This window comes from Bubalus kerabau, chromosome 12 (assembly GCF_029407905.1).
Source record: "Bubalus kerabau isolate K-KA32 ecotype Philippines breed swamp buffalo chromosome 12, PCC_UOA_SB_1v2, whole genome shotgun sequence".
Lineage (NCBI taxonomy): Eukaryota > Metazoa > Chordata > Mammalia > Artiodactyla > Bovidae > Bubalus > Bubalus kerabau.
The window spans coordinates 90,999,545-91,020,165 of record NC_073635.1 but is presented as its reverse complement, the minus strand read 5'-3'; the positions used below and the strand labels follow the sequence as shown (position 1 = coordinate 91,020,165).

General features: G+C 59.6%; 1 protein-coding gene across 2 annotated transcripts in view; it reads left to right on the top strand.

The window, feature by feature from the left end:
* The first annotated feature begins 899 nt into the window (after positions 1-899).
* Positions 900-20,621, top strand: part of RASA3 (RAS p21 protein activator 3) — an 82,820-nt gene continuing 63,098 nt past the window's right edge. The window contains exon 1 of one of the 2 annotated variants that reach the window (XM_055543086.1): positions 900-1,059. In XM_055543086.1, the coding sequence (XP_055399061.1) occupies positions 1,005-1,059 (55 nt within the window). In that variant the 5' untranslated portion in view covers positions 900-1,004. The remainder of the gene's footprint in view (positions 1,060-20,621) is intronic. The other variant, XM_055543085.1, reaches the window with a different exon arrangement.

The following is a 20,621-nucleotide window of genomic DNA, read 5'->3' as shown; positions in this document are numbered from 1 at the left end:
CAACACATACGTCAACATTTCTTTAAGGAAGTGAGGAAAAGTAACGAAGAGAACAGGCCTCTCTCTTTATTATGCTTGTATTCTGATGTGTGTGTGTGTGTGTGTGTGTGTGTGTGTGTGTGTGCTTGTGCGGTGCTGCGCGCTCTGAAGCCAGAGGAGGGGAAGAGGATGTGAAGTCAGTAGACACAGAAAATGCTCTGAGGATGGTAGCCTGGGGGCAGGGAGGACAGACAGGAGTGCACTTGACCTTGTGAGAAGCTAGGAGCCAGGGTGGCCCGAGGCCCGGGACGAGCAGGTTGGCAACTGGAGGGATTGGTTCTCACCAGACTGCCCACTCCTCCAGATCCCAGGTCGCCTGCAGCGCCTACTCTGAGAGGGCTGAGTTGGGCCGCGGAATTCTTTTCCTTTTCCATCTTTAGGTTTGCGTTTCTTAAATCCCTGTGCATGTGTCTTCCCTCCCACGCCCCCGACTGGTCCCCACACCCAGCAACACTCGCCGCCCCCCGCACACCCGGCTGCTCGGCCTGTTTCCCCTGCAGCAACCAGCCCGGTCGCCCCTCCGGCTGCTTCCCACTGCACCCCCGTCCTGCTCTCGCCGCCGGCCTGGACCCCGCAGTCCCCGCCGGTTCCTCTCTGCCCCGCCAGGAGTCCGGTGCTGTTTCTGGGATGCTTCGCGGATACAGAACCGGCCCCTCGGGCCTGGGATGTGGGCGGAGCCTCCCCGCCCCGCCTCCTCGTCCTCAACCAATGAGCGGCTGGGATCTCTCCGTTGGCCGGACGGTGACGCCTCCGCCCCGCGGCCGGCTTTGGGCGACCGGGGCAGGGGGCGTGGCCTCTCCGCCCCCGCCTGCGCCCCCGGCCAATGGGCGGCGTGTGGGCGGGGTCGGAGGCGGAGCTCAGCGGGCGCGCGGGCGCGGGGTCTAGCCCGGAGCGCGGGGACTGCGCCGCCGCTCGGGCTCCGGCTGCTCCGCGGGACTCGGCTCGCGGATCCCGGCGGACCCAGCATGGCGGTGGAGGAAGAGGGGCTCCGGGTCTTCCAGAGCGTGAAGATCAAGATCGGTGAGCTCCCAGGAGCAGGCGGGGCGGCGGAGTCTTCGGGGGGCTCGCGGCGGCGCCCCCGGTCCCCAACCCCTTCGCTGGGGTTCACGGCCCTGGCGCCTCCCAGCGATGCGCGCTCCCCGGTTGCGGCCCCCTCCTCATCCCGGGAGAGCTTAGCCGCGCCCCCCTCCCCAGCACCAGAAACGCCCAGCGGCGGCCCTCTCCCCGCCTGCCCCGAGGGCGGGCTGGGCCGAGGGGGCCGGTGGCCCTGGGGGACGCAGCTCCCCGCCGCTGGCGTCCCCTAGTCCCCGGAGGCAGGGTCGACTGCAGCAGGGGGAGGTGCTCCGCCGGACTTGGGTCTGGTCCCCAGGGACTGCGTATCTGCGTGTGCACGAGCGCGCGCACGGGGGCTCTCCGGATGCGAGAATTTTAGGTGCCAGAAACACCCAGCTTGGGGTTCCGCGCCTCGCTGAGTGCGGCACCCAGACACTTCCTTTGCTGGGGACGTGGGAGCTCTTGCACCTTCCCTCCGGGGCGAGGGGCCGAGCGGGTGGCTGTGTAAGTGGATGTGTCTGTGTGTCTGCCTGTGACTGTGTGCCGGCGCTCTGGCCCAGGGCTGTCTCAGGGCAGGGCGCCAGGACAGCCACCCCCTCCCCCTTCCATTGAGAACTGGCGGAGGGAGCTCTTGGCCACCAGGGCCTGCCATTCAGGTCGTGTCCCCAGAGCCTCCTGCCGCTCTCACTGGACCCAGGAGCTGGGGGAGGGGCTGGGAGGCTGTGTCTGGACTTCCTGGGTTTATGTGGAGAGACTTGCTTTTTCCCACTTCCGACTGGGAAGGGTGATGTACAAGTTCTCCAAAAACAAGACTGGGGCCTGGAGTGACCGTTACCCGTCACTGCCATTGGTGTGCCGGCTGAGAGGACAGGTCCCACTGGAGAGGGCTTCTAAGGCCTGCGAGAGTTGCCCTCTCAGGGTCCTTCTTGCTCACTGAATCCCTGGGTCCTCCACGTTCCCATGTGAAAAAGGGCCTCTGGGAACCATGCCAGGCCCCCAGTGACTTCTGGAGCGTCAGTTGTTGATGACATCTGATGCTGCTTAGGAATTCCAGCCACCCCAAATCAGCGTGTTGTTTCCTGTCTGCTTTATTTTGGTTTATGGATCATCGCTGAGACGCTGTTGATATTTGGCTCAGAAGCACTGCAGATAGGATGGGGCCGCACCTCAGCCCTGAGGAGCTTGCCTGCAGAGGGTTTCTCTTGTTTACTTGGTTGGTATCTGCTGTCACTTTCTGCAGAGAGGTTCAGCATGGCCCTCCACCTGAAGTGAGGCAGGGAAAGTGCCTCTCAGCCCCAGGGCCAGTGAGCATGAAGGGGATTCACACCAGAGGCCTTGAGCTGCTTCCTTAATCAGGGGACAGGAAGGGGTGGGGCATGGCCGCGGGGGTGTGCCAAGCTTCTGGGTGCAGCAGGCATGAGGGGGTCTGGGGACTCTGGAGTTCGAGCCCCGCACAGCCAGCTTGGACTTGTGTCAGGAAGCTGAGAAAATTGATTTCTTTCCAGAGTGGCCCAGTCCGAGAAGCAGAGGGCGAGGAGGTCCCCACAGGTCCAGGAGAGGAACTCTGCTGGCCTGGCAGGACGCCCTCGGGGAGGCTCTGGACCCACACAGATGGGCCGGGCCTGGAGGAAAAGGGCTTGGAGATGCTGCTTGGTTAGGCTTTCTCTCTTTTGTGTGTATCGCTTTAAACAAGTGAGAGGAGCGCCCGGCTCAGTGGGGGATTAGTGCAGCCACTGAACATCTGCTGCTCCAGCCCCGCGTGGGGACGGGTATTATTAGAGCCGTTGGAGACCCCCACCCTGATGTTTGGGGACTGCAGCAGAGAGGATGAGCAGAAACGCCTGTCCACAGTGGTCCAGCTCCCTGGGCATGGTTCCAGCTCTCAGAAGACCCTGTCTTCTTCCGTCTTTGAGGGTCTTCACCCGCCGTGCGGGGTTGTCCCATCTTTGTCGCTGGGGCTTGGAGGGAGCAAGGGCCTCCGCAAAGCACAGGTAGGGCCTCCTCCTGTGCTGGAGCAAAGAGGCGGTCTGGGCCTTGCTGCTGACTTCGAACCTGGGCCCGGCCCCAGAGGGGGAATGGCCCCAGAGGGGGAATGCAGGAGCCCATCAAGGGGCTTAGTCTTGTTCCACTGTGAGTAGGAGGGCCTGGTGGGTGGTGCCCCAAGCGTTCCACTTCTTTCCTCCGTCCCCTGCTGTGGCCAGGCTTGACCCTGACTTGCCTCAGTGCCGGGCCATGGAGGCAGGCCAGTGAGGAGGGGCACCAGCACTGACGTGGGGGAGGGGCGGCTACGCAGGCGTCACACCCACCTCCTGGCCCCGGTAGACCCTGGCCAATCGTCCATTCATACTGAGCCCTGTCTTGGGGCTGGCTCGCAGCATGCCCGTGTCTGCCGGTGGCCTGCCGGCTGGAAGACACAGAGTAAGCGCCCCCCCCCCCCTTCAGGGCCTCGTTTTTCCATTTGCAAAATGCCAGCAGTCATTGTCTACAGCATCCTGTGGGAGCTTCCCTACCCCCACCCCCCCCAAAAGAGACAGAGGAATTCTCCCTCCAGTTATGCCGTCAGCAGCATCACTGTCCCTAGTGCTGAGAGGAAAGGCAGAATGTTTTGGGGAGCTGAGAGTCTTTTGGGGTGGGGCTGTAGTCCTCAGTCTGGAACGTGTGGTGGTACTTGGTCATTGAGAGACTAACGCTGGGGAAAATGGGAAGAATCTCTTCCTTTTTTTCCTCTTCCCCTTTCTTTTTCCTTCCACCTTTTGCGAATGAGATAATACATAAGAAAGTGCTGGGGAAAAGTAAGGTATTTTTATTGTAACTCTCTCGAGTCCTTGTCTTCAAGAACCTGTGTCTTTCCCCACTTAAGTTTCGCAGTTATTTTGGATGGTTCTTCTGCACACTTGGCTATCTTACCCGTGGTCTATCTTTGGTAACAGCAGTGTCTCATGTCAAGTGAGACTGAGCACACTTCCTATGAGGCCACTTTGAGGAAGTGTGCTCCTCTGACTTTCCGTGAGTCAGGGCTTTAGCCCTGGGAGGGGAGCGACTGCAGGCGGGATGGGTGCAGACCCCCAGTGGGAGCCCCCTGCCCCGTGCTGTCGTTTGGACCTGGTGCTCCTCTAGGACTTGCGACACGGCGTTACTTTCCAGTGATGTTTCCCATTTCCATGACAGTTGCTCCTTGTTTTTAAAAGTGTCGTCTCAATAAATGTGTTCAGTTAAGAGCAATACAGAGGGGTTTCTCTCAAACTAAAAAGCAGAAAATCCTGGCCATGCAGTTGAGGATAAGAAAAGACCCCTTAGCCCAGCCTGTGGTTGGACTGCTGTCGGGTTTGAGGGCATCTGGGATTGGTGGTGAGTGTCAGGTTTGAGGGCATCTGGGATCTGTGCTGAGTCCTGAGTGAGGCCACGGGGAGGCCTTCTTTCTTGGGTCCAGAAGTGGCCCCCTTCTCCCCGGCGGTCAGAGCACCTGCCCCTGTTCCTTCTCCATCAGCCGAGACCCTGCCACGGCCAAGGGCGAGTGCGGCCTAGGTGCAGCACGCACAGTAGCAGGGAACCTCCGGGCCTCCTTGGCCGGCTGTGGGCCTGCCCGCTGGCAAATGCATCCTCCCAGAAGCCCTTCTGGTGGGGAGGGACCCTGGGTGGCCTAGTGAAGAAGCCCTAGACCTCAGGGGTTGAGAGTTTAGGATTCCAGTTCTGAGAATGACTTTTAATCAGATTTCCACCTTGGGAAGCGGTGGTGTGCCCAACACAGGGTCTGCGAGGCTCAGATGACGGCTTGTAAATTGAAATCGTTTTTAATAGAAGGGCTTTGCAGGGCTCAGTCGGAGGACACAGTCTGTGAACATGACGGGTGATGTCACAGTGTGTGTGTGTGTGTGCGTGCGCGCGGGTGTGTGTGTGTGTGTGTGTGCGCGCGCGCGGGGGTGGGCGTGTGTGTGCGTGTGTGCGCGCGCAGGCGGGTGTGTGTGCGCGGGCGGGCGTGTGTGTGTGCACGTGTGCACGCGCGGGCGTGTGTGTGTGCGCGTGTGCGCCCACGTGGGCGTGTGTGTGTGTGTGTGTGTGTGAGAGAGAGAGAGAGAGAGAGACAGTGGGAGGAGGGGCTATGCTGGCCACACACGGTTCTTGGCATCGGGGGGTTTTATATTTTCCGGAGTGCTCCGATTCTAAAATTAACCTGGATATTCTATTAACCGAGCTAGGCTCGCAAGCTATTTTTGGCCCCTGAGGACCAGTGTGCAGGCTGGCTCTGCCTGGGGCAGTGAGGTCGGTCCTGACCCAGCCTGTGGCTCTGGGCTGCCCTGGGAGGGGCGCGTGCTGGCGTGTGGGCTGGGGCGGGCTGCCCTGGGAGGGGCGCGTGCTGGCGTGTGGGCTGGGGCCGGCTGCGCACCTCAGGGTCTGGGCTGCACCTTCTCTGGCTTCACCTTTTCCGCCCACAGTCTGCTGTCACCATCAAGGGAGGGCGGTGATGGCGCCCGCCCCAGCCCCACATGCCAGCGAGTAGGGTCCCGTGCTGCCCCCTCGCCGTGCAGCGAGCCTGGGCAGCAGCGGCCACCCGTCCCCCTGGAGAGGACAGGCCTGTGTGAGGACGGGGTGCGAGGTCCCTGTGCACAGGCGCTGGGACACAGGTGGGGGCACAGAGCTCATGCAGGTGGGATTGGACAGGAGCAGGGACCGAGTCAGCTGCCCCCACGGAGCCCGGCTCGCAAGGAGCAGGGCCTCAGGGGCAGGGTCTGGGGGACGGGGTCGGCACTTGGCAGGAAATGTCCGGACTTCTCTCAAGCTTACGAGGCGTGTGCTCAAGTCACACCCTCCTGAGGGCATTTGAGAGTCAGCGCATCACACATCACACTGTGGAAACAACCCAAGTGGGAGGAGCGAAGCTGAGAAGCGATGCTTGGAAATCACACCTGAAAGTGGAGGCTGCAGGCGCCCCTCCTGCTTCCAAGGGAGGAGGGTCCACTGGGTTCTGGTCGCTCAGGAAAGGCGGGCGGCCTGACACAGAGTCCTGGGCAATTGCTGGCTGACAGCAGCTTCAGGCACGGCCAGGCGGGCTCAGCCTCAGCCTGCTCTGTTGCAGAGAGAGGAGGAGCGGCCCCAAGCACGGCAGAGCTGCCCGAGGCCCTTTGTGTGCGGCTCAGTGAGCCGGTGTGAGCAAAGGCGCCTGAGGTGCTCCAGTCTTGAGGGTGAGGTGTTAGCTGGTGCACCTGGAAGCTGCTTGTTCAGTTAGTCCTCTTAACAGGTTAGGGCTCCAGCTGAGTCAGGAGAGGGAGGTGAGGAGGGGAGGTGGGGTCCTGGCCGATGCCTGTCCTCTGCACCCCACTGTCAGGATGGGGGTCCGTGTTCCTGCTGCAGTCGGTCACTGGCAGGATGGGGGTCCGTGTTCCTGCTGCTGTCGGTCGCTGGTGGTACTCAGGAAAGCTCAGAGGAATGGGAAATGCCAGTTGAAGGGGGTGATTACACGGTGGCACCCCTACAGCCAGGAGGGTTCTGCAGCTTTCAGAGAAATGAGCTGGAGCCCAGCCAGGCCGTGTGACCTGCAGGAAGCCAAAGGTGTGACTGAAACGACAGCGGCTTGAAGAGCCCGCTCGCCTCCGACGGTCCCCAAGAAGAGCAGGGGACAGACACGCGTGAAAACAACCCCATGCACGTCTGTCCGCTGTACCCCAGCTGGGGAGTGTGGAGACACTTCTGTAGGAAGAGAAAATAGATCTGTGGGAAGAAGCAAGATCATTACTGTTGTGTATATAGATGGCTAAATGAAGAGTTAAAAATCACAGCCACTTAAAATGTGAAGGGAACAGTGCTCTGCGGAGGATACTAGGGCCCAGGAAGACAATTTCCTGGACCGCAGAGGCTCACGCATGACAAGTGGGGGCGGCCACCCAGCACAGGGTGCGTGAGGTGGGGGCCCCGAATGGACGCGGACACGTGGGCGTCCTGGGCTGCAGCCCTGTGGTCAGGAAGGTCTAGCCCAGATGACGGGGAACTTAGAGTCCCGCCATCCACACAGAGGACCCTGTGCTTTTCTTTAAGTGTGAGGGATTCCAGACTTCAACAGGTTACACATTCAGATTGCAGGGTAATCGCACGCTCGGTGATCAAGTCTCCCAACTCCACGTGCAGGGTGCGCCAGGGGCTGGACCCATGTGTGTTCCCACACGGCGCTGCTGGGGGGCTCAGAGCCGCTCATCATCAGTGCCCAGGACGCTTGTCTGTGGGATGTGATGGGTCAACAGGAGCATGGGGACCGGGTGGTGGCCCTAGTCCTCCGAGTGTCTGCAAGCACGCCTGTGTTTCTGTACACAGGTGGGTCCCGGCTGGCCCGGGCTGTCCTAGGATATGGCCTTGTCCGTTGTGGTTTTAGAGCAAGCTTGCAGCCCGTAGTGGGGGTGGTCAGTATCCTACAAGGACCCCTTCGGTGAGGCCACGTGTCCACCCCGAGGCCCGCCCGCTGTGGGGGGCTGGACCCCCCTCAGGTTCGATCTGCACTGTACCCCTCACCCCTAAGTCAGACCAGGAGTGTCTCTGGGGCCTGTGTTTTCCTCTTTGCATAGTTTCTGCTCCTGTTATCTGAATGGTTTCCGAAGCATAAGAAGTGGCTGTCTTAACCCCATTGCCAGCAAGATGGAACCCGAAGGGAGCCTCAGAGGACTCAGGGTGACTTGGCGTCCGGAGCCGCGGTCAGTCGGGCTGCGCTCCGCTAGCCTTGCTGCCCCGTCGCTGCTCCAAAGACAGTCCCTCTCGCTTGGTGCCCGCTGGTGCCTCCACAGGACCAGGACCAGGACCAGGGCCTGGATGCCAGCCTCTCCTGGGACTGGTTCCCCCTCGGCCGCTCTTCAGAGCTGGTGGGATCCCAGGAAGGGGCCTGGGCTTCTGGATTTTGGGGACATTTAAGGGAGCGATGCTGACAATTAACCTTGTCTGGAGCTTTGTTTTGAACTTGACAGTGGATCCAGTCGAGTATGATCTGTTTGCAGAGTCAGTTCAGTTCAGCTCAGTCGCTCAGTTGTGTCCGACTCTTTGCGACCCCATGGACTGCAGCACCCCAGGCCTTTCTGTCCATCACCAACTACCGGAGCTTGCTCAAACTCATTTCCATCGAGTCAATGATGCCATTCAACCATCTCATCCTCTGTCGTCCCCTTCTCCCCCAACCTTCAATCTTTTCCAGCATCGGTGTCTTTTCCAATGACTCAGTTCTTCACATCAGGTGGCCAAAGTATTGGAGTTTGAGATTCAGCATCAGTCCTTCCAGTGAATATTCAGGACTAATTTCCTTTAGGATGGACTGGTTTGATCTCCTTGCAGTCCAAGGGACTCTCAAGAGTCTTCTCCACTCCACAGTTCAAAAGCATCAATTCTTTGGTGCTCAGTTTTCTTTATGGTCCAACTTTCACATGACTATTGAAAAACCATAGCCTTGACTAGATGGACCTTTGTTGGCAGGGTAATGTCTCTGCTTTTTAATATGCTGTCTAGGTTGGTCATAACTTTTCTTCCAAGGAGCAAGTGTCTTTTAATTTCATGGCTGCAGTCACCATCTGCGGTGATTTTGAAGCCCCAAAAATAAAGTCTCTCAGTGTTTCTATTGTTTCCCCATCTATTTCCCATAAAGTGATGGGACCAGATGCCATTATCTTTGTTTTTTGAAGGTTGAGTTTTAAGCCAACTTTTTCACTATCCTCTTTCACTTTCATCAAGAGGCTCTTTAGTTCCTCTTCACTTTCTGCCATAAGGGTGGTGTCATCTGCATATCTGAGGTTATTGATATTTCTCCCAGCAATCTTGACTCCAGCTTGTGCTTCATCCAGCCCAGCATTTCGCATGATGTACTCTGCATATAAGTTAAACAAGCAGGGTGACAATACACAGCCTTGATGTACTCCTTTCCCAATTTAGAACCAGTCCGTTGTTCCATGTCCAGTTCTAACTGTTGCTTCTTGACCTGCATACAGATTTCTCAGGAGGCAGGTCAGGTGTTCTGGTGTTCCCATCTCTTTCAGAATTTTCCACAGTTTGTTGTGATCCACACAGTCAAAGGCTTTGGCGTAGTCAATAAAGCAGAAGTAGATGTTTTTTTGGAACTCTTCCTTTTTCGATGATCCAGCGGATGTTGGCAATTTGATCTGTGGTTCCTCTGCCTTTTCTAAATCCAACTTGAACATCAGGAAGTTCACAGTTCACATACTGTTGAAGCCTGGCTTGGAGAATTTTGAGCTTTACTTTGCTAGCGTGTAAGATGAGTGCAATTGTGCTGTAGTTTGAACATTCTTTGGCATTGTCTTTCTTTGGGATTGGAATGAAAACTGACCTTTTCCAGTCCTGTGGCCACTGCTGAGTTTTCCAAATTTGCTGGAATATTGAGTGCAGCACTTTCACAGCACAGTCAGGGCCTTTATTTCTTTCTGTGTGACTCTCCTTTCCAGAGGCCACACAGAGTGGTCCCCCAGGACCTCCCACTCCAAGCCCCTCCTCACACTGTTGGCCGAGGACAGCTGCTTGTGCCCCTGGATCTTCTCTGTAGCTTTGTCTCGTGTATTTTTCTTTTAAGGAAAAGATGTCATTTTCCTTTTTCACTCTGTTGGAGGGACTTGAACGGCCAGTTGACCTGAGTTTGTGCTCTGCCCTTTTTCACACTGCTGGACCTGCCTGCAGGGCCCCAGACACGCCGGGGAACAGAAGGTATCCCTGCGGACGCGGTAGTATCTGAGTCTCGTCACGACTCTGTACCGTGTGCAGGCATGCGTTTTCACTGGCCCCTCCCCCTGAGGCTCAGAGAGGCCAGGCCACTTTCCCAAAGTCACACAGTGAGAGAAGTGACTGCCTCAGTTGTCTGGTGATGAACTTGTAATTGCCCAGGTCAGTGAGGAACAGCCTCTAGGGTGTGTTGTCAAGTCACTTCCTCAGCAGACAGCTGACTTCCCTCCAGGGCCTCCCCTTCCCTGAGAATCTTGGAAAGAGCATTTGGGGACATTCTCAGCCAAGCGACACCTGTGAGGTCAGGTCAGTGAGGTCAGGGCCTGCTGACCACCTCCCAGCCAAGGTTCTTGAGCTGCTGGACAACTGAGCAACTTCACCTGAGATCACACTTCAGTTGCGGGACTAGGGTCCGTGTGGACAGAGCCGGGGGGCTGGGCTCGGCGTGGACAGAGCCAGGGGGCTGGGCTCCACGTGGACAGAGCTGGAGGCTGGGCTCCACGGGGACAGAGCTGGAGGCTGGGCTCCCCATGGACAGAGCCGGGGGGCTGGGCTCCGCGTGGACAGAGCCGGGGGGCTGGGCTCCGCGTGGACAGAGCCGGGGGGCTGGGATCCCCGTGGACAGCCGGGGGGCTGGGCTCCGCATGGACAGAGTGGGGGGCTGGGCTCCCCGTGGACAGAGCTGGGGGCTGGGCTCCACGGGGACAGAGCCGGGGGGCTGGGCTCCCCGTGGACAGAGCCGGGGGGCTGGGCTCCGCGGGGACAGAGCCGGGAGGCTGGGCTCCGCGTGGACAGAGCCGGGGGGCTGGGCTCCCCGTGGACAGAGCCGGGGGGGCTGGGCTCCGCGTGGACAGAGCCGGGGGGGCTGGGCTCCCCGTGGACAGAGCCGGGGGGCTGGGCTCCGCGTGGACAGAGCCGGGGGGGCTGGGCTCCCCGTGGACAGAGCTGGGGGCTGGGCTCTGCGGGGACAGAGCTGGGGGCTGGGCTCCCCGTGGACAGAGCTGGGGGCTGGGCTCTGCTTGGACAACCTGCAGGCTGCTGTGCAGTAAGAGCAGCACTGTTTCTTCCTGACGCCTGCCCTCTGGCTTCTGACCATCCCTTCTTCCTGCTGGCCCAGGGATTGCCTTATGCAGGAAAAGCTCCCAGCCTGGGCAACAAGTGTGGTGTGGAGTGGAGCTGTTGAACTTGGGGGTGGGGCTGGGGGAGGAGATTCGGTCCTAGTCCCAAGCCACTGGGCCTCTGGTTGGGCCCAGCTCACTGGGGGCTTTCCAGGGCGAGCTCGGATGGGGCACAGAGCTGTCAGCAGAAATGCAGGAGCACGAACCGGTTCCAGGAATCCCGTCAGTGTGCAGACCCCAGGGGATGCTGCCGCACAGGCTCCTTGTAGAGGGCTGCCGCGGGCTGCTGTGATGGGCGGGTTTTCCCATGGCCTCTGGGGTGAGGGCGGGCTGGGGATTTCCAGATTGTTCAGGCCTGTGGCTGGCAAGCTCAGCCTTCTCCGGCGGCCCTGCTGGCCTGTCCTGGGGCTGACCGCCATAAACAGTTTTTAAGTTAGGATCAGACAATTGTGTGTTTTATCTGCTTTGTAGGGGTGACTTTCAAGGGCAGAGAACTCTTCGTATATGATGTTCACATAGAGGACACACCCCACCTGGGTGTGGTATGTCCAGGCCTTCTGGCAGCATGCAGGGTCCCCAGGCTCCCCAAGAAAGGGCTGCACCCCTGAGGCCAAGGGCTTGGCTGGGAGCAGGAATCATTTGCCTTTGGCACCTCACGGGGGCTCCTCTTGTCAGACCATGACTGTGCGTGCACACACGCCTGGGGGCTGTCTCGGGGCAGCGGAGCGCTGTGCAGTGATGGAAGGGAGGCCCATTGGCAGGACCCGGGGCACCAGGGAACCAGCCTTGTCTGTGCAGCAGGTGTGCGAAGTTTAGAAAAGGTTCCACTTCCTCAAGCAACTGTCACTCTTATTTCTTCTGCTGGGCGCGGTGGAGGCTGCAGACACACTGCAGAGTCACAGGGCTCATGTGGGCCGAACCCGGGGGTCTGTGGGGGTGTGTTTGGGGGCACCTGCCATCTGAGAGCCCTGAGGGTAGCTTGGCCAGGTCCCAACCTGCTGGGGCCTCGCTGCTGGGACACCTGCCTTTGCAGTTTCTGTGACTTGAGCATTTTTTCTGCAGTTGTTTTTGATTTCATGTTTTGTATTTGTATCAGAAACCATTGGCATTTTTGGTCCACAAGCCAGGCTCTTCCTGTAGCTTCTTTTCCTGCCTGTGTCCGGCTGCTCTCTCTCCTGGCTGTGCTCAGGTGGGAGCCCCTAGCTTTTGGTGAGCTCCTAGGACCCTGGGCGGGCCCGGACTGCCAGGAGACCACAGGATCAAGTGAGAGGACGTTGGTTCAGGCGAGGGAAGCGCTGTGAGCAGGGTGCATGAGGGGAGCTGGGGCCCCCGAGTGTGAGGCTGTTTCCTGCCCGCCTGCCCTGGTGCGGAGCCCAGCTCCCTGGAAGCGGGCACCCTCCCTGGTGGGACCTGAGCCCCGAGCTGGGTGGGCTGCAGCTGCCTGACCACCCCGGCTCTCCTGGCTGTGCCCTGAGACCTGGCGACTCCTCGGTGATGCCTCCCAGGCGTCGGGAGGGGCGGCCAGAGGACCCTGCGCCTCCTGAGCCCAGCTGGCCCCATCCGTCTGGAATCCATGGCGTTCCTTTCTCTGTTCATCATTTCCTGCTCCGCTCAGCTCCGCCTCCATATCTGGAGAAGGAGTTTCTCAGCGTTTGGACCCAGGCGTGTGTTTGTGCGTGTCCTGACCGGAAGGAAAGGGTCTCGGAGGCAGAAAACCCCTGTGTCCACGGTTTTGTTCAGGCTCCTGACTTTCTGTTTGCTCGTTTCATGGCGGGTGTTCCGGCCTTCTCCGCAGGGCCTTTCCCTCTTGGCCGGCGTCTTTCCCGACAGGCAGGCCTTCCCGGCAGGAGTGAAGAGGAGGGGCAGGCCGAGCCACCCAGATAGAGGCTTCTAGTCTTTTTCACCTGCACCCGATTCAGTGTGATTGGTAACAATTTAGGTCTGTCTGTTCCGAAACCGCTCCTGCCGGCCAAACTGGCTTTGCTACCGCTAACTGGGTTAGGACCCCCAGTTTGGTGAATGTAAGAATGTCGGTTTCCTGAAGTAGAGTTTCTGTGGCCAGAAGGGGCTGATGGCCGTGGGTGTTGGCCCGAGCACATGGATTTCTTCAGCCCGCTCGTGCTGGAGGCCATCTGGATTTAGTCCAGATTTAGTATCACGGGCCCTGAAAGTGGTCAAGGCGCCCTTTTGAACAGAAGATATCAGAACAGCTGGGAAGTTTCTGCGTGTCTGATCTGGGATGTGTTAGAGTCCTGTATACACGTGCTGGTTCTGAGTCAGGGTTGGGGTGGCTTGTTGGGCAGCGTGTGGAGGTCAGTGTAAGGGAGCTGGCTTTTCAGGGTCATTCCCAGGCAGCAGTGGGCACTTTCAGGTTGGCCTGATGTAATCACAAGGACTGGTTGTGGAAAATTAGTTTTCAGGATCTCTTTTCCCTGCACATGGTGCTCAGAGGTCATCTCAGGGGTGATTCCAAATCCCCTGGACTGACCTTTAGGTGAAGGTGGCCCAAGGGTGGCGTGCCATTTGCCTCCCTGGTTGTCCCATGGCAGCTGGACGCCACCTTCACATAGGCCTGTGGAGTCATAAACCAGGCATTTCTCAGGCCTTGCCTTCCAAGGGTTTACAGACTGAATGGTAAATGAGACAAACCCATCTGCACACTCATGCGTTATGGGAGTAACAGTAAATGGGGTTTTCAGGCCTTGGGGGGCGCTGAGGAAGACTGGAGGGATCTGCCTGCTCCTCCTGTTCCCCCAGGAACGGGCACCTAGGTGTGCACACACGTGCATGAGCGCATACACAGACCTGTGCAGACGTGTGCACGGCACGCTCTGCACACAGTATGCTTTCCAAACCTGGAGAATTCTCAGGGATGATAGAAACTGTGTGCACAAAGACTTCTAAAGACGCTGATCCCCGTGGAACAGGAGTAGTGCCCACTTTTGTCATCAAGGATATGCTAGGTGTCAGCACATCTTTTCTGTTCTAAGGTGTGGCTTGTCTGAAGGTGCCCTGCCCTCGGCCTACAGCCCCAGTGGGGTGGGGGGCGCTCACCACGGCTGCTCGTTGGACACTGCTTCTGCTCTCAGCAGACGACAGCGCTGTTTCGTCCAAAGGCGTCTGAGGCTCCTTGCAGAGCAGAGGCGGGAGGGCGGCGGGGCAGGACACTGCTTGTAGGTCCCTTTAGTGTTTCCAAGGTGCGAACCTCCTGAGGTAAAGTAGGGCCCTGGACGGGGAGCCTGCTCGGGACCCGGCTGTGGTCCCGCACTTTGGTCTCTTCCTCCTCGGGGTCCCTCGTCACCTGTGGGGTCCTCGTAGCGAGGGCGCAAGGTGGGGGACAGAACTGGAGCGGCCGTGGAGAATACGAGTCGCAGGTGAGGCTCTCGACGGGGGCGACGTGAGGGAGCATCTTCTGGGAGGTCCCCTGCCTGGGGCGTCTCCTGGCTCTGGGAGCTGAATGACTCAGACGACACCCCAGGAGCCGGGCGGAACCAGCAGGAGGCCCGCTTGTTCCTGCCTCGAGAGCAGACATCTGGGGTGGGTGATGGCCTCCCCACGGTGCTCCGAGGGACCGCTGCAGGCTCACAGTCCCCACCGGTGCCTGGGCCAGTGTGTCCAGACCTTCTGCTTTCCTTCAGAGCCCAATTCTAGCCAGGGAACCACCCCGTGGGTGCAGGTGGCTATGCTCAGGGACTTTTTGTTTGTCACACTGGTGGACCCGGTGGGTGGAGACCCTCCCCTGCAGCTCAGCACCTGACCGTGCACGGGCGTGTCCAGGAGAGGGGGCTGCAGTGGACCCCCATGGACACCTGGTGGGTCCTTCACTCTCTCTGCCTCACCTCAGGAGTCTGGAGGCAAGGAGCAGCTAGGTCCCGTGCTTGCCTGATGGAGAGACGCCCGTGGTTGGACTAGCAGGTATTGCCTGATGGCTCGGGGTGTGGGCGAGGAGGGCAGGACCCCAGGACAGGGACCCTGTGGCCAGGCAGCTGGGGACACTTCTACCCTGTATCCTATGGCAAGTCACGACCTCTGTGTGCCTTGGCTTTGGTGTCTAAAATGAGGGCACTCAAAGCCATTTCGTAGGGTCGTTACAGGGTGGAGTGTGACTGCCATGTCTCTCCCTTCCCTCCCTCACTGGGAGGAGAGAGGGCTCAGAAGAGTTCAGACCTGCTGGAATCACAGCGTTGGGTCCTTGAGCCAAAGGTGTTTTTGTGAGCAGTAAATCCAGGACTGGGCTGCGGATTCTGGGGGCAGATGTGGCCGTGTTGGGAGGGCCAGGCTGGAGGGGCTGGGCTCGTGTCCGCACAGGGATCTGGCCATACCTCCCTGGCCACGCGGCCTAAGCAGCATCACTACCACCGCAAGGGAACCCCAGGGTGCCGTCAGCTCCTGGGCCTGCGTGTTCTCTTTGGAGCGCGGGTGCTTCTGTGGGTGGCCGACTGACTTCAAGGCGAAGTTCCCGCCGAGAAGCACAGCTCAGTCGGTGCAGACCTGCGGGAGCAGGTGCCGCGGCGTTGCCAGGAGGCGGTTTCCCGAGGCGGCAGCGGTCAGAGGAAGCGGGATTGGCTTCTGACTTCTGAGTGTGTCCCGGGGCACTTGGCGTGGTCGGAAGGTTCACACGAGGCTGCGTGTGTTTGGGGAGAAACAGGAAGAATAGCCCCCGTTAGGGACTTTAGGTGACAGTTGACGTTATTTACCATGTGTTGAATTCTGTGACTTTTTTCTGGATCATTCTGTGGTTTTATCTCTGTGGCTCGATGTCTTCATGACGAGAAGTGGGCGTTAATGACTCAGGTAGATATTTTGTAAACCTGGGGTGCTGTCTGCGGTCTCTGCAGCCCCCGCGGGGTGGGGACTGTGGCCCCTGTGCTGACTTTGCCTGGAGATGCTGGGGCGCCGCCTGGTCTCTTGTCTCGCGCGGGGACGAGGTGTGAATGTCGCCCACCAGTGAGGGGAGCCCTCGGCGGGCTGGGGCGTTTTGCTGTAGCTGAGCCCCTGCGACCACGGCCTCTCCACAGGCCGGGCTGCTCTGTGCATGTGGACACCGGCTGAGGGGGCATCCAGCTTCAGTCTCCGACCCTCGGGGAGTGGGGATCACTCACAGGTGACTTCAGGGGGTCTGTGTCTCTTGCACATGGAGATGGGGCTACTGCAGAATCAACACCAGACAGGGCTGGAGGACGTGTCCAATCCACTCCCAGGCTCATTCTAGAAACTTGCCCCAGCTTTATTGATGGATAAGAGAAAACAAAGGCGAGTGAAGAGTGAAGAAAAACAAGTTGCTTTGATAAATACAATCAAATATATGATAAGGTTCCACTCATTTGGCCCATGAAGTTTGAAGACCAACCAAGAGTAAGGCATTTTTAAAGGTAGGATGAGGCCCTGGCCCATGGCAGTTTTGTCATCCTTCTCCGAGGGCCCCAGAGTGGGACACACCCACTTCCATGGTCCCTCTGTCTTTAACTGTCCTCCTTTATACGAAAAAGGCCAAGGTGACCCAGAGTGCTTTCCAAGATAGACGTGGGCTCAAGTTTAATGAAGGAAACCCCAGGAAATCCAGAACAGACATCAGCACGTGATCAGAGGAAATTGATTTTAAGCTCTGCAGATAAACTGCGGCTCGGCCTCCTCACACCACAGCAAGTGGCAAGCTGTGCAGAGTCCCCAGGCCTCGGTGTCTGCTGGGCATCGTGGGTAAATTCAGAAGAGCGTGCTAGCCAGCAAGTCTCTGATAGACAGTCGTGGTCCTGAAATGTGGGCGACAAAGGCTGCAACCTGGCTTTCTCACGCGTCTATTTCTCTCTTAGAAGTTTGTTAAAAGCAACGTGGTTTTTCCCAATAGGTGGCAGGGATTTGGGTGTCTTTCAAGCCTGTTTGATGTTCCTTTTGTTCGTCACCTCTCAGCAGGTGGAGGGAAGGTGCTGGGGCTTTGAGGGGACACCGCCACAGCTGCCGGGTAGAGCGTGGGGTGTGAGGCGGGGCTGTTGAGGGGGAGACCCCCTTAGGAGACCTGACGCTGAATAAGCCCCACCTGTGCGCTGCAGTGCATGGGACGCACAGCCTCTGGGTCCTGTGGTGGTGCCATCCAGGCCAGTGCTGCTCAGCCAGCTGCCCAGGACCACGGTCAGGAGAGGCTTCTTGGCCCCAGCTTCTGTCAGCCTCTGGCTCTGCTGCCCCTGGTCTCTGCCACCCCGTCCATCCGCCTGCCCTACCCCTTGCACGCCCTGCCCCGAGGCAAGCCTCTGCCTCCCCGAGGGGCAGGACCTCCTTTCTGAAACCCTTTGCTCTGAGACCCTCAGCCTCTGCTGCCCTCGAGGGTGAAAAGGCTGCGGGCCCCCCTGGAGGTGGGAGAACATGGGGACCTTCACCCGCTCCTCCAGTTTCTGCCCCTCTACCTGTGTGGATGCTCGCAGGGCAGTAGCTCTGGGATGGGGTCTAGTGGTCGTGTTTCGAGGGTCCCAGGGCCTGAGATCTGCTCACTTGCTTGGTCAGAGCTGAGCCAGCCCCCATGGTGCGCCCCGCAGTCATCTGCAGGCCCGCTGCGCTCAGCGCTCGGGGGGCAGCTGTCCTCCCTGCAGCCAGGCTCCTGGGGGCCAGAGGCTGTTGCTCTCCAGACGGAGTCCCCCCGCCCTGCTGCATCCCACAGCACGGAGCTGATGCCCAGAAGACACGGGGTACCCCCCGTCACAGCATGGAGCTGACGCCCGGGAGACATGGGGTCCCCCCGTCACAGCATGGAGCTGACGCCCGGGAGACACGGGATCCCCCCGTCACAGCATGGAGCTGACGCCCAAGAGACATGGGATAACCCCGTCACAGCATGGAGCTGATGCCCAGGAGACATGGGATCCCCCCATCCCAGCATGGAGCTAACGCCCAGGAGACACAGGGTCCCCCCGTCACAGCATGGAGCTGACGCCCGGGAGACACGGGGTCCCCCCATCATAGGATGGAGCTGACACCCGGGAGACATGGGGTCCCCCATCATAGGATGGAGCTGACGCCTGGGAGACACGGGGTCCCCCCGTATTTGCACCAGTTAGTCCTGTCCTGCAGAGGTACCCCATTTGCAGGAGAAGCGGAACCCCAGGAGCTGGTCTCTTTTGGCTTCTGCAGCTTCCACACTGCCACCCCACACTTTGGAATTGGAGGGAGGGGGTGTCTCAGCAGGAGTGAGGCCGGGTGTGTTCTGTGTTGAGTCACCACTGCGGTGCTAGGGGACCTGGCCACAGCCCCCCGGGGTCGCCAGCTCCTCGGGGTCGCCAGCCCCCACACTGCATCAGGGAGGCCCTGATGACGGGCCAGGCACGGAGGCTCAGCCCACTCTGCTGTTAGTTCTGAGGGGCTTTGACCAGCTTGGGTGGTTAGTGGCCACTTTGGAAGGAGCGTGTCACCAATGTACTTGAAGTGCCGAGTCTTTTTATGGTGCTGCTGGGAGGCCGGTCCTGCGTGCGGGCATGGGGGCGGGCCGTACAGCCGCATCTTTCCTGGAGACACCAGCGCCCTGGACTTTTCCCCAAGCACATCGGTGGCATCCACAGTGTTCTGTAGTTCTAGCTGTTGCACCTGGAGCAGTAAGTGGGGACAATGTCAGCCCCGTGTCCTTGGCCCCACACGCCTTGAGGCTGAGAGTCAGTGAGGAGCCCCGTGCAGACGGGCTGAGCTCTGAGAGGGTTGTTGAGACAAAGGTGGCCGCGAATGGGCCGCAAGGGCCTGGCCCAGTGTCTGGGCTAATGGGAGGAGCCCATGAGGAGCAGAGTGGGGCAGCGGACTGAGAGCAAGGTGGCGGCACTGCAGAGCGCCCGCTGCCTGCCGAGACCTCAGCGCTGGAGGTTTGGACCAAAGAGAAGCTGCCAGATGTCCTGCGGCCACTCGCAGAGTCATGAGTCTGGCCGGCCGTGGGCTCCACAGAGGTGTGTCCCTGGGAGAGCCCTGGGATTCTGACCCTGTCAGGCTGTGGGCACCGTGCTCCACATCTGGATCCGGGTCTTCCCTGACTGTACACGCAGCTGGAGGCTCCTTCCTGCGGCTCTGAAGGGAGTGGTGACCTGCCCACTGGCTACTGGTTCGGTGTACTGGGCGCTTCCCTGTGAGGGAGCGGACCTTCCCTGTGATAACTGTGGAACCAGAGTTTTGTGGAAGGACTCTGACTTACACGGGACCTTTGGGGTGGCTCAGGAATGCACGCGCTGAAGGGCCTTCATTGTCATGGGGGTCATGACACCCACTGGGGACCCAGCCCCCGCGTGAGGCTGTGGACCCCGTGGGAGTGGACGCTCAGCAGGCGCCTCTCCCCAAGGTTCCAGCCCCAGGAGAGCCATGGCGTGGTGACCCTGTCAGACCACGCGTTGGGAGGGCTGAGCAGGAGCAAGAGGCTCAGGTGCCTGAGGGTGCCATGAGCCAGCATCTTGCGAGCAGCGTGTGCTGGCCTTCCCGACGGGGACACAGGGTGGCAGGGAGATCGCTGGCCCCAGCCTGGACAGAGCAGCTGCCCGAGCTCTAACCTGGTGCTTGGGCTTCCCAGGAGGGTGAGGGTGGGGCCTCTAGGAACAGGAGTAGGGACCCTTCCACGGGCAGCGACGGGCTGGGAGGCGGCACCACAGCCGCGTGGGGAGAGGGCACGGGACAAACTGCCAGGTCTGCCGGGCCCGCTGAGGCACCCGGGATGCGCGCGGGCCGGGCCCTGCTGAGGCACTCGGGATGTGCGCGGCCATAGGCTTCTGCTTCTCTCGCCCCCTTTTTCTGTTTCAGGAGTTCTGGGTGGCCGTTCTGCTGTTTTGGCAACACGCACCATGCTAGCTGCTTCCTGTGTTGTTAATTCAGGGACGGTCCCTCTGCCCTTTGCCTCCTCCTCCCCGACCCCTCTGCTCTCTGCCCTCTGGCTTCCCGGCCTTCATCCCCATTTCCCTGCCTGGCCTGACCTCCACCCTCTCTGATATTCTTGCCCAGTCCCCAGACCTCAGGGCCCCTCCTCCATCCCCAGCCCTGTGGCTGGAAGCACCCCACCTTTCTCAGAAGTGGTGGTGGGCGTTAGGCAGGGCTCTTCTGTGAATGCAGGTCATTTCAATTCATGAAAAGTGGTGAATTGGGCCGTGGTTGATTAACAAGCAGGCAGGCTAGGCCAGCCAAGGGCTCAGATTCTGGAGCTAAAAATACGAGTGCTAAGAGGAGGAGCGACTCCGGGGAGGCCGCGTGTCCCGGAGTGGGGCAGGGCGGGGCGCGGTGCTCGGGCCCGGATGGCACATGGCCGGAGGAGTTTCTATAAACCCCCGTTTATAGAAAACCCCGTTTATAGAGCAAAACCCCGTTTTGCTCGGGAGCAGTACACTGTGAGTGGGCAGTGGGTGGTTTAATTCAGATAAGAATAAATTAAAGAGTAAATGTGGAGCGTTCAGTTTATTAGGTGTCGTGAGATTTAAACCAGGAAAGATTCTGTAGGAGGTGAAGGGCTGTGTGCCTGCTGTCCGTGTGGAGGCGTGTCGTCCCCCGGGAGGGCGAGCTGTGTGTGGAAGTGTGTCGTCCCGTGGGAGGGCGAGCTGTGTGTGGAAGCGTGTCGTCCCGTGGGAGGGCGAGCTGTGTGTGGAGGCGTGTCGTCCCGTGGGAGGGCGAGCTGTGTGTGGAGGCGTGTCGTCCCCTGGGAGGGCGAGCTGTGTGTGGAGGCGTGTCGTCCCCTGGGAGGGCGAGCTGTGTGTGGAAGCGTGTCGTCCCGTGGGA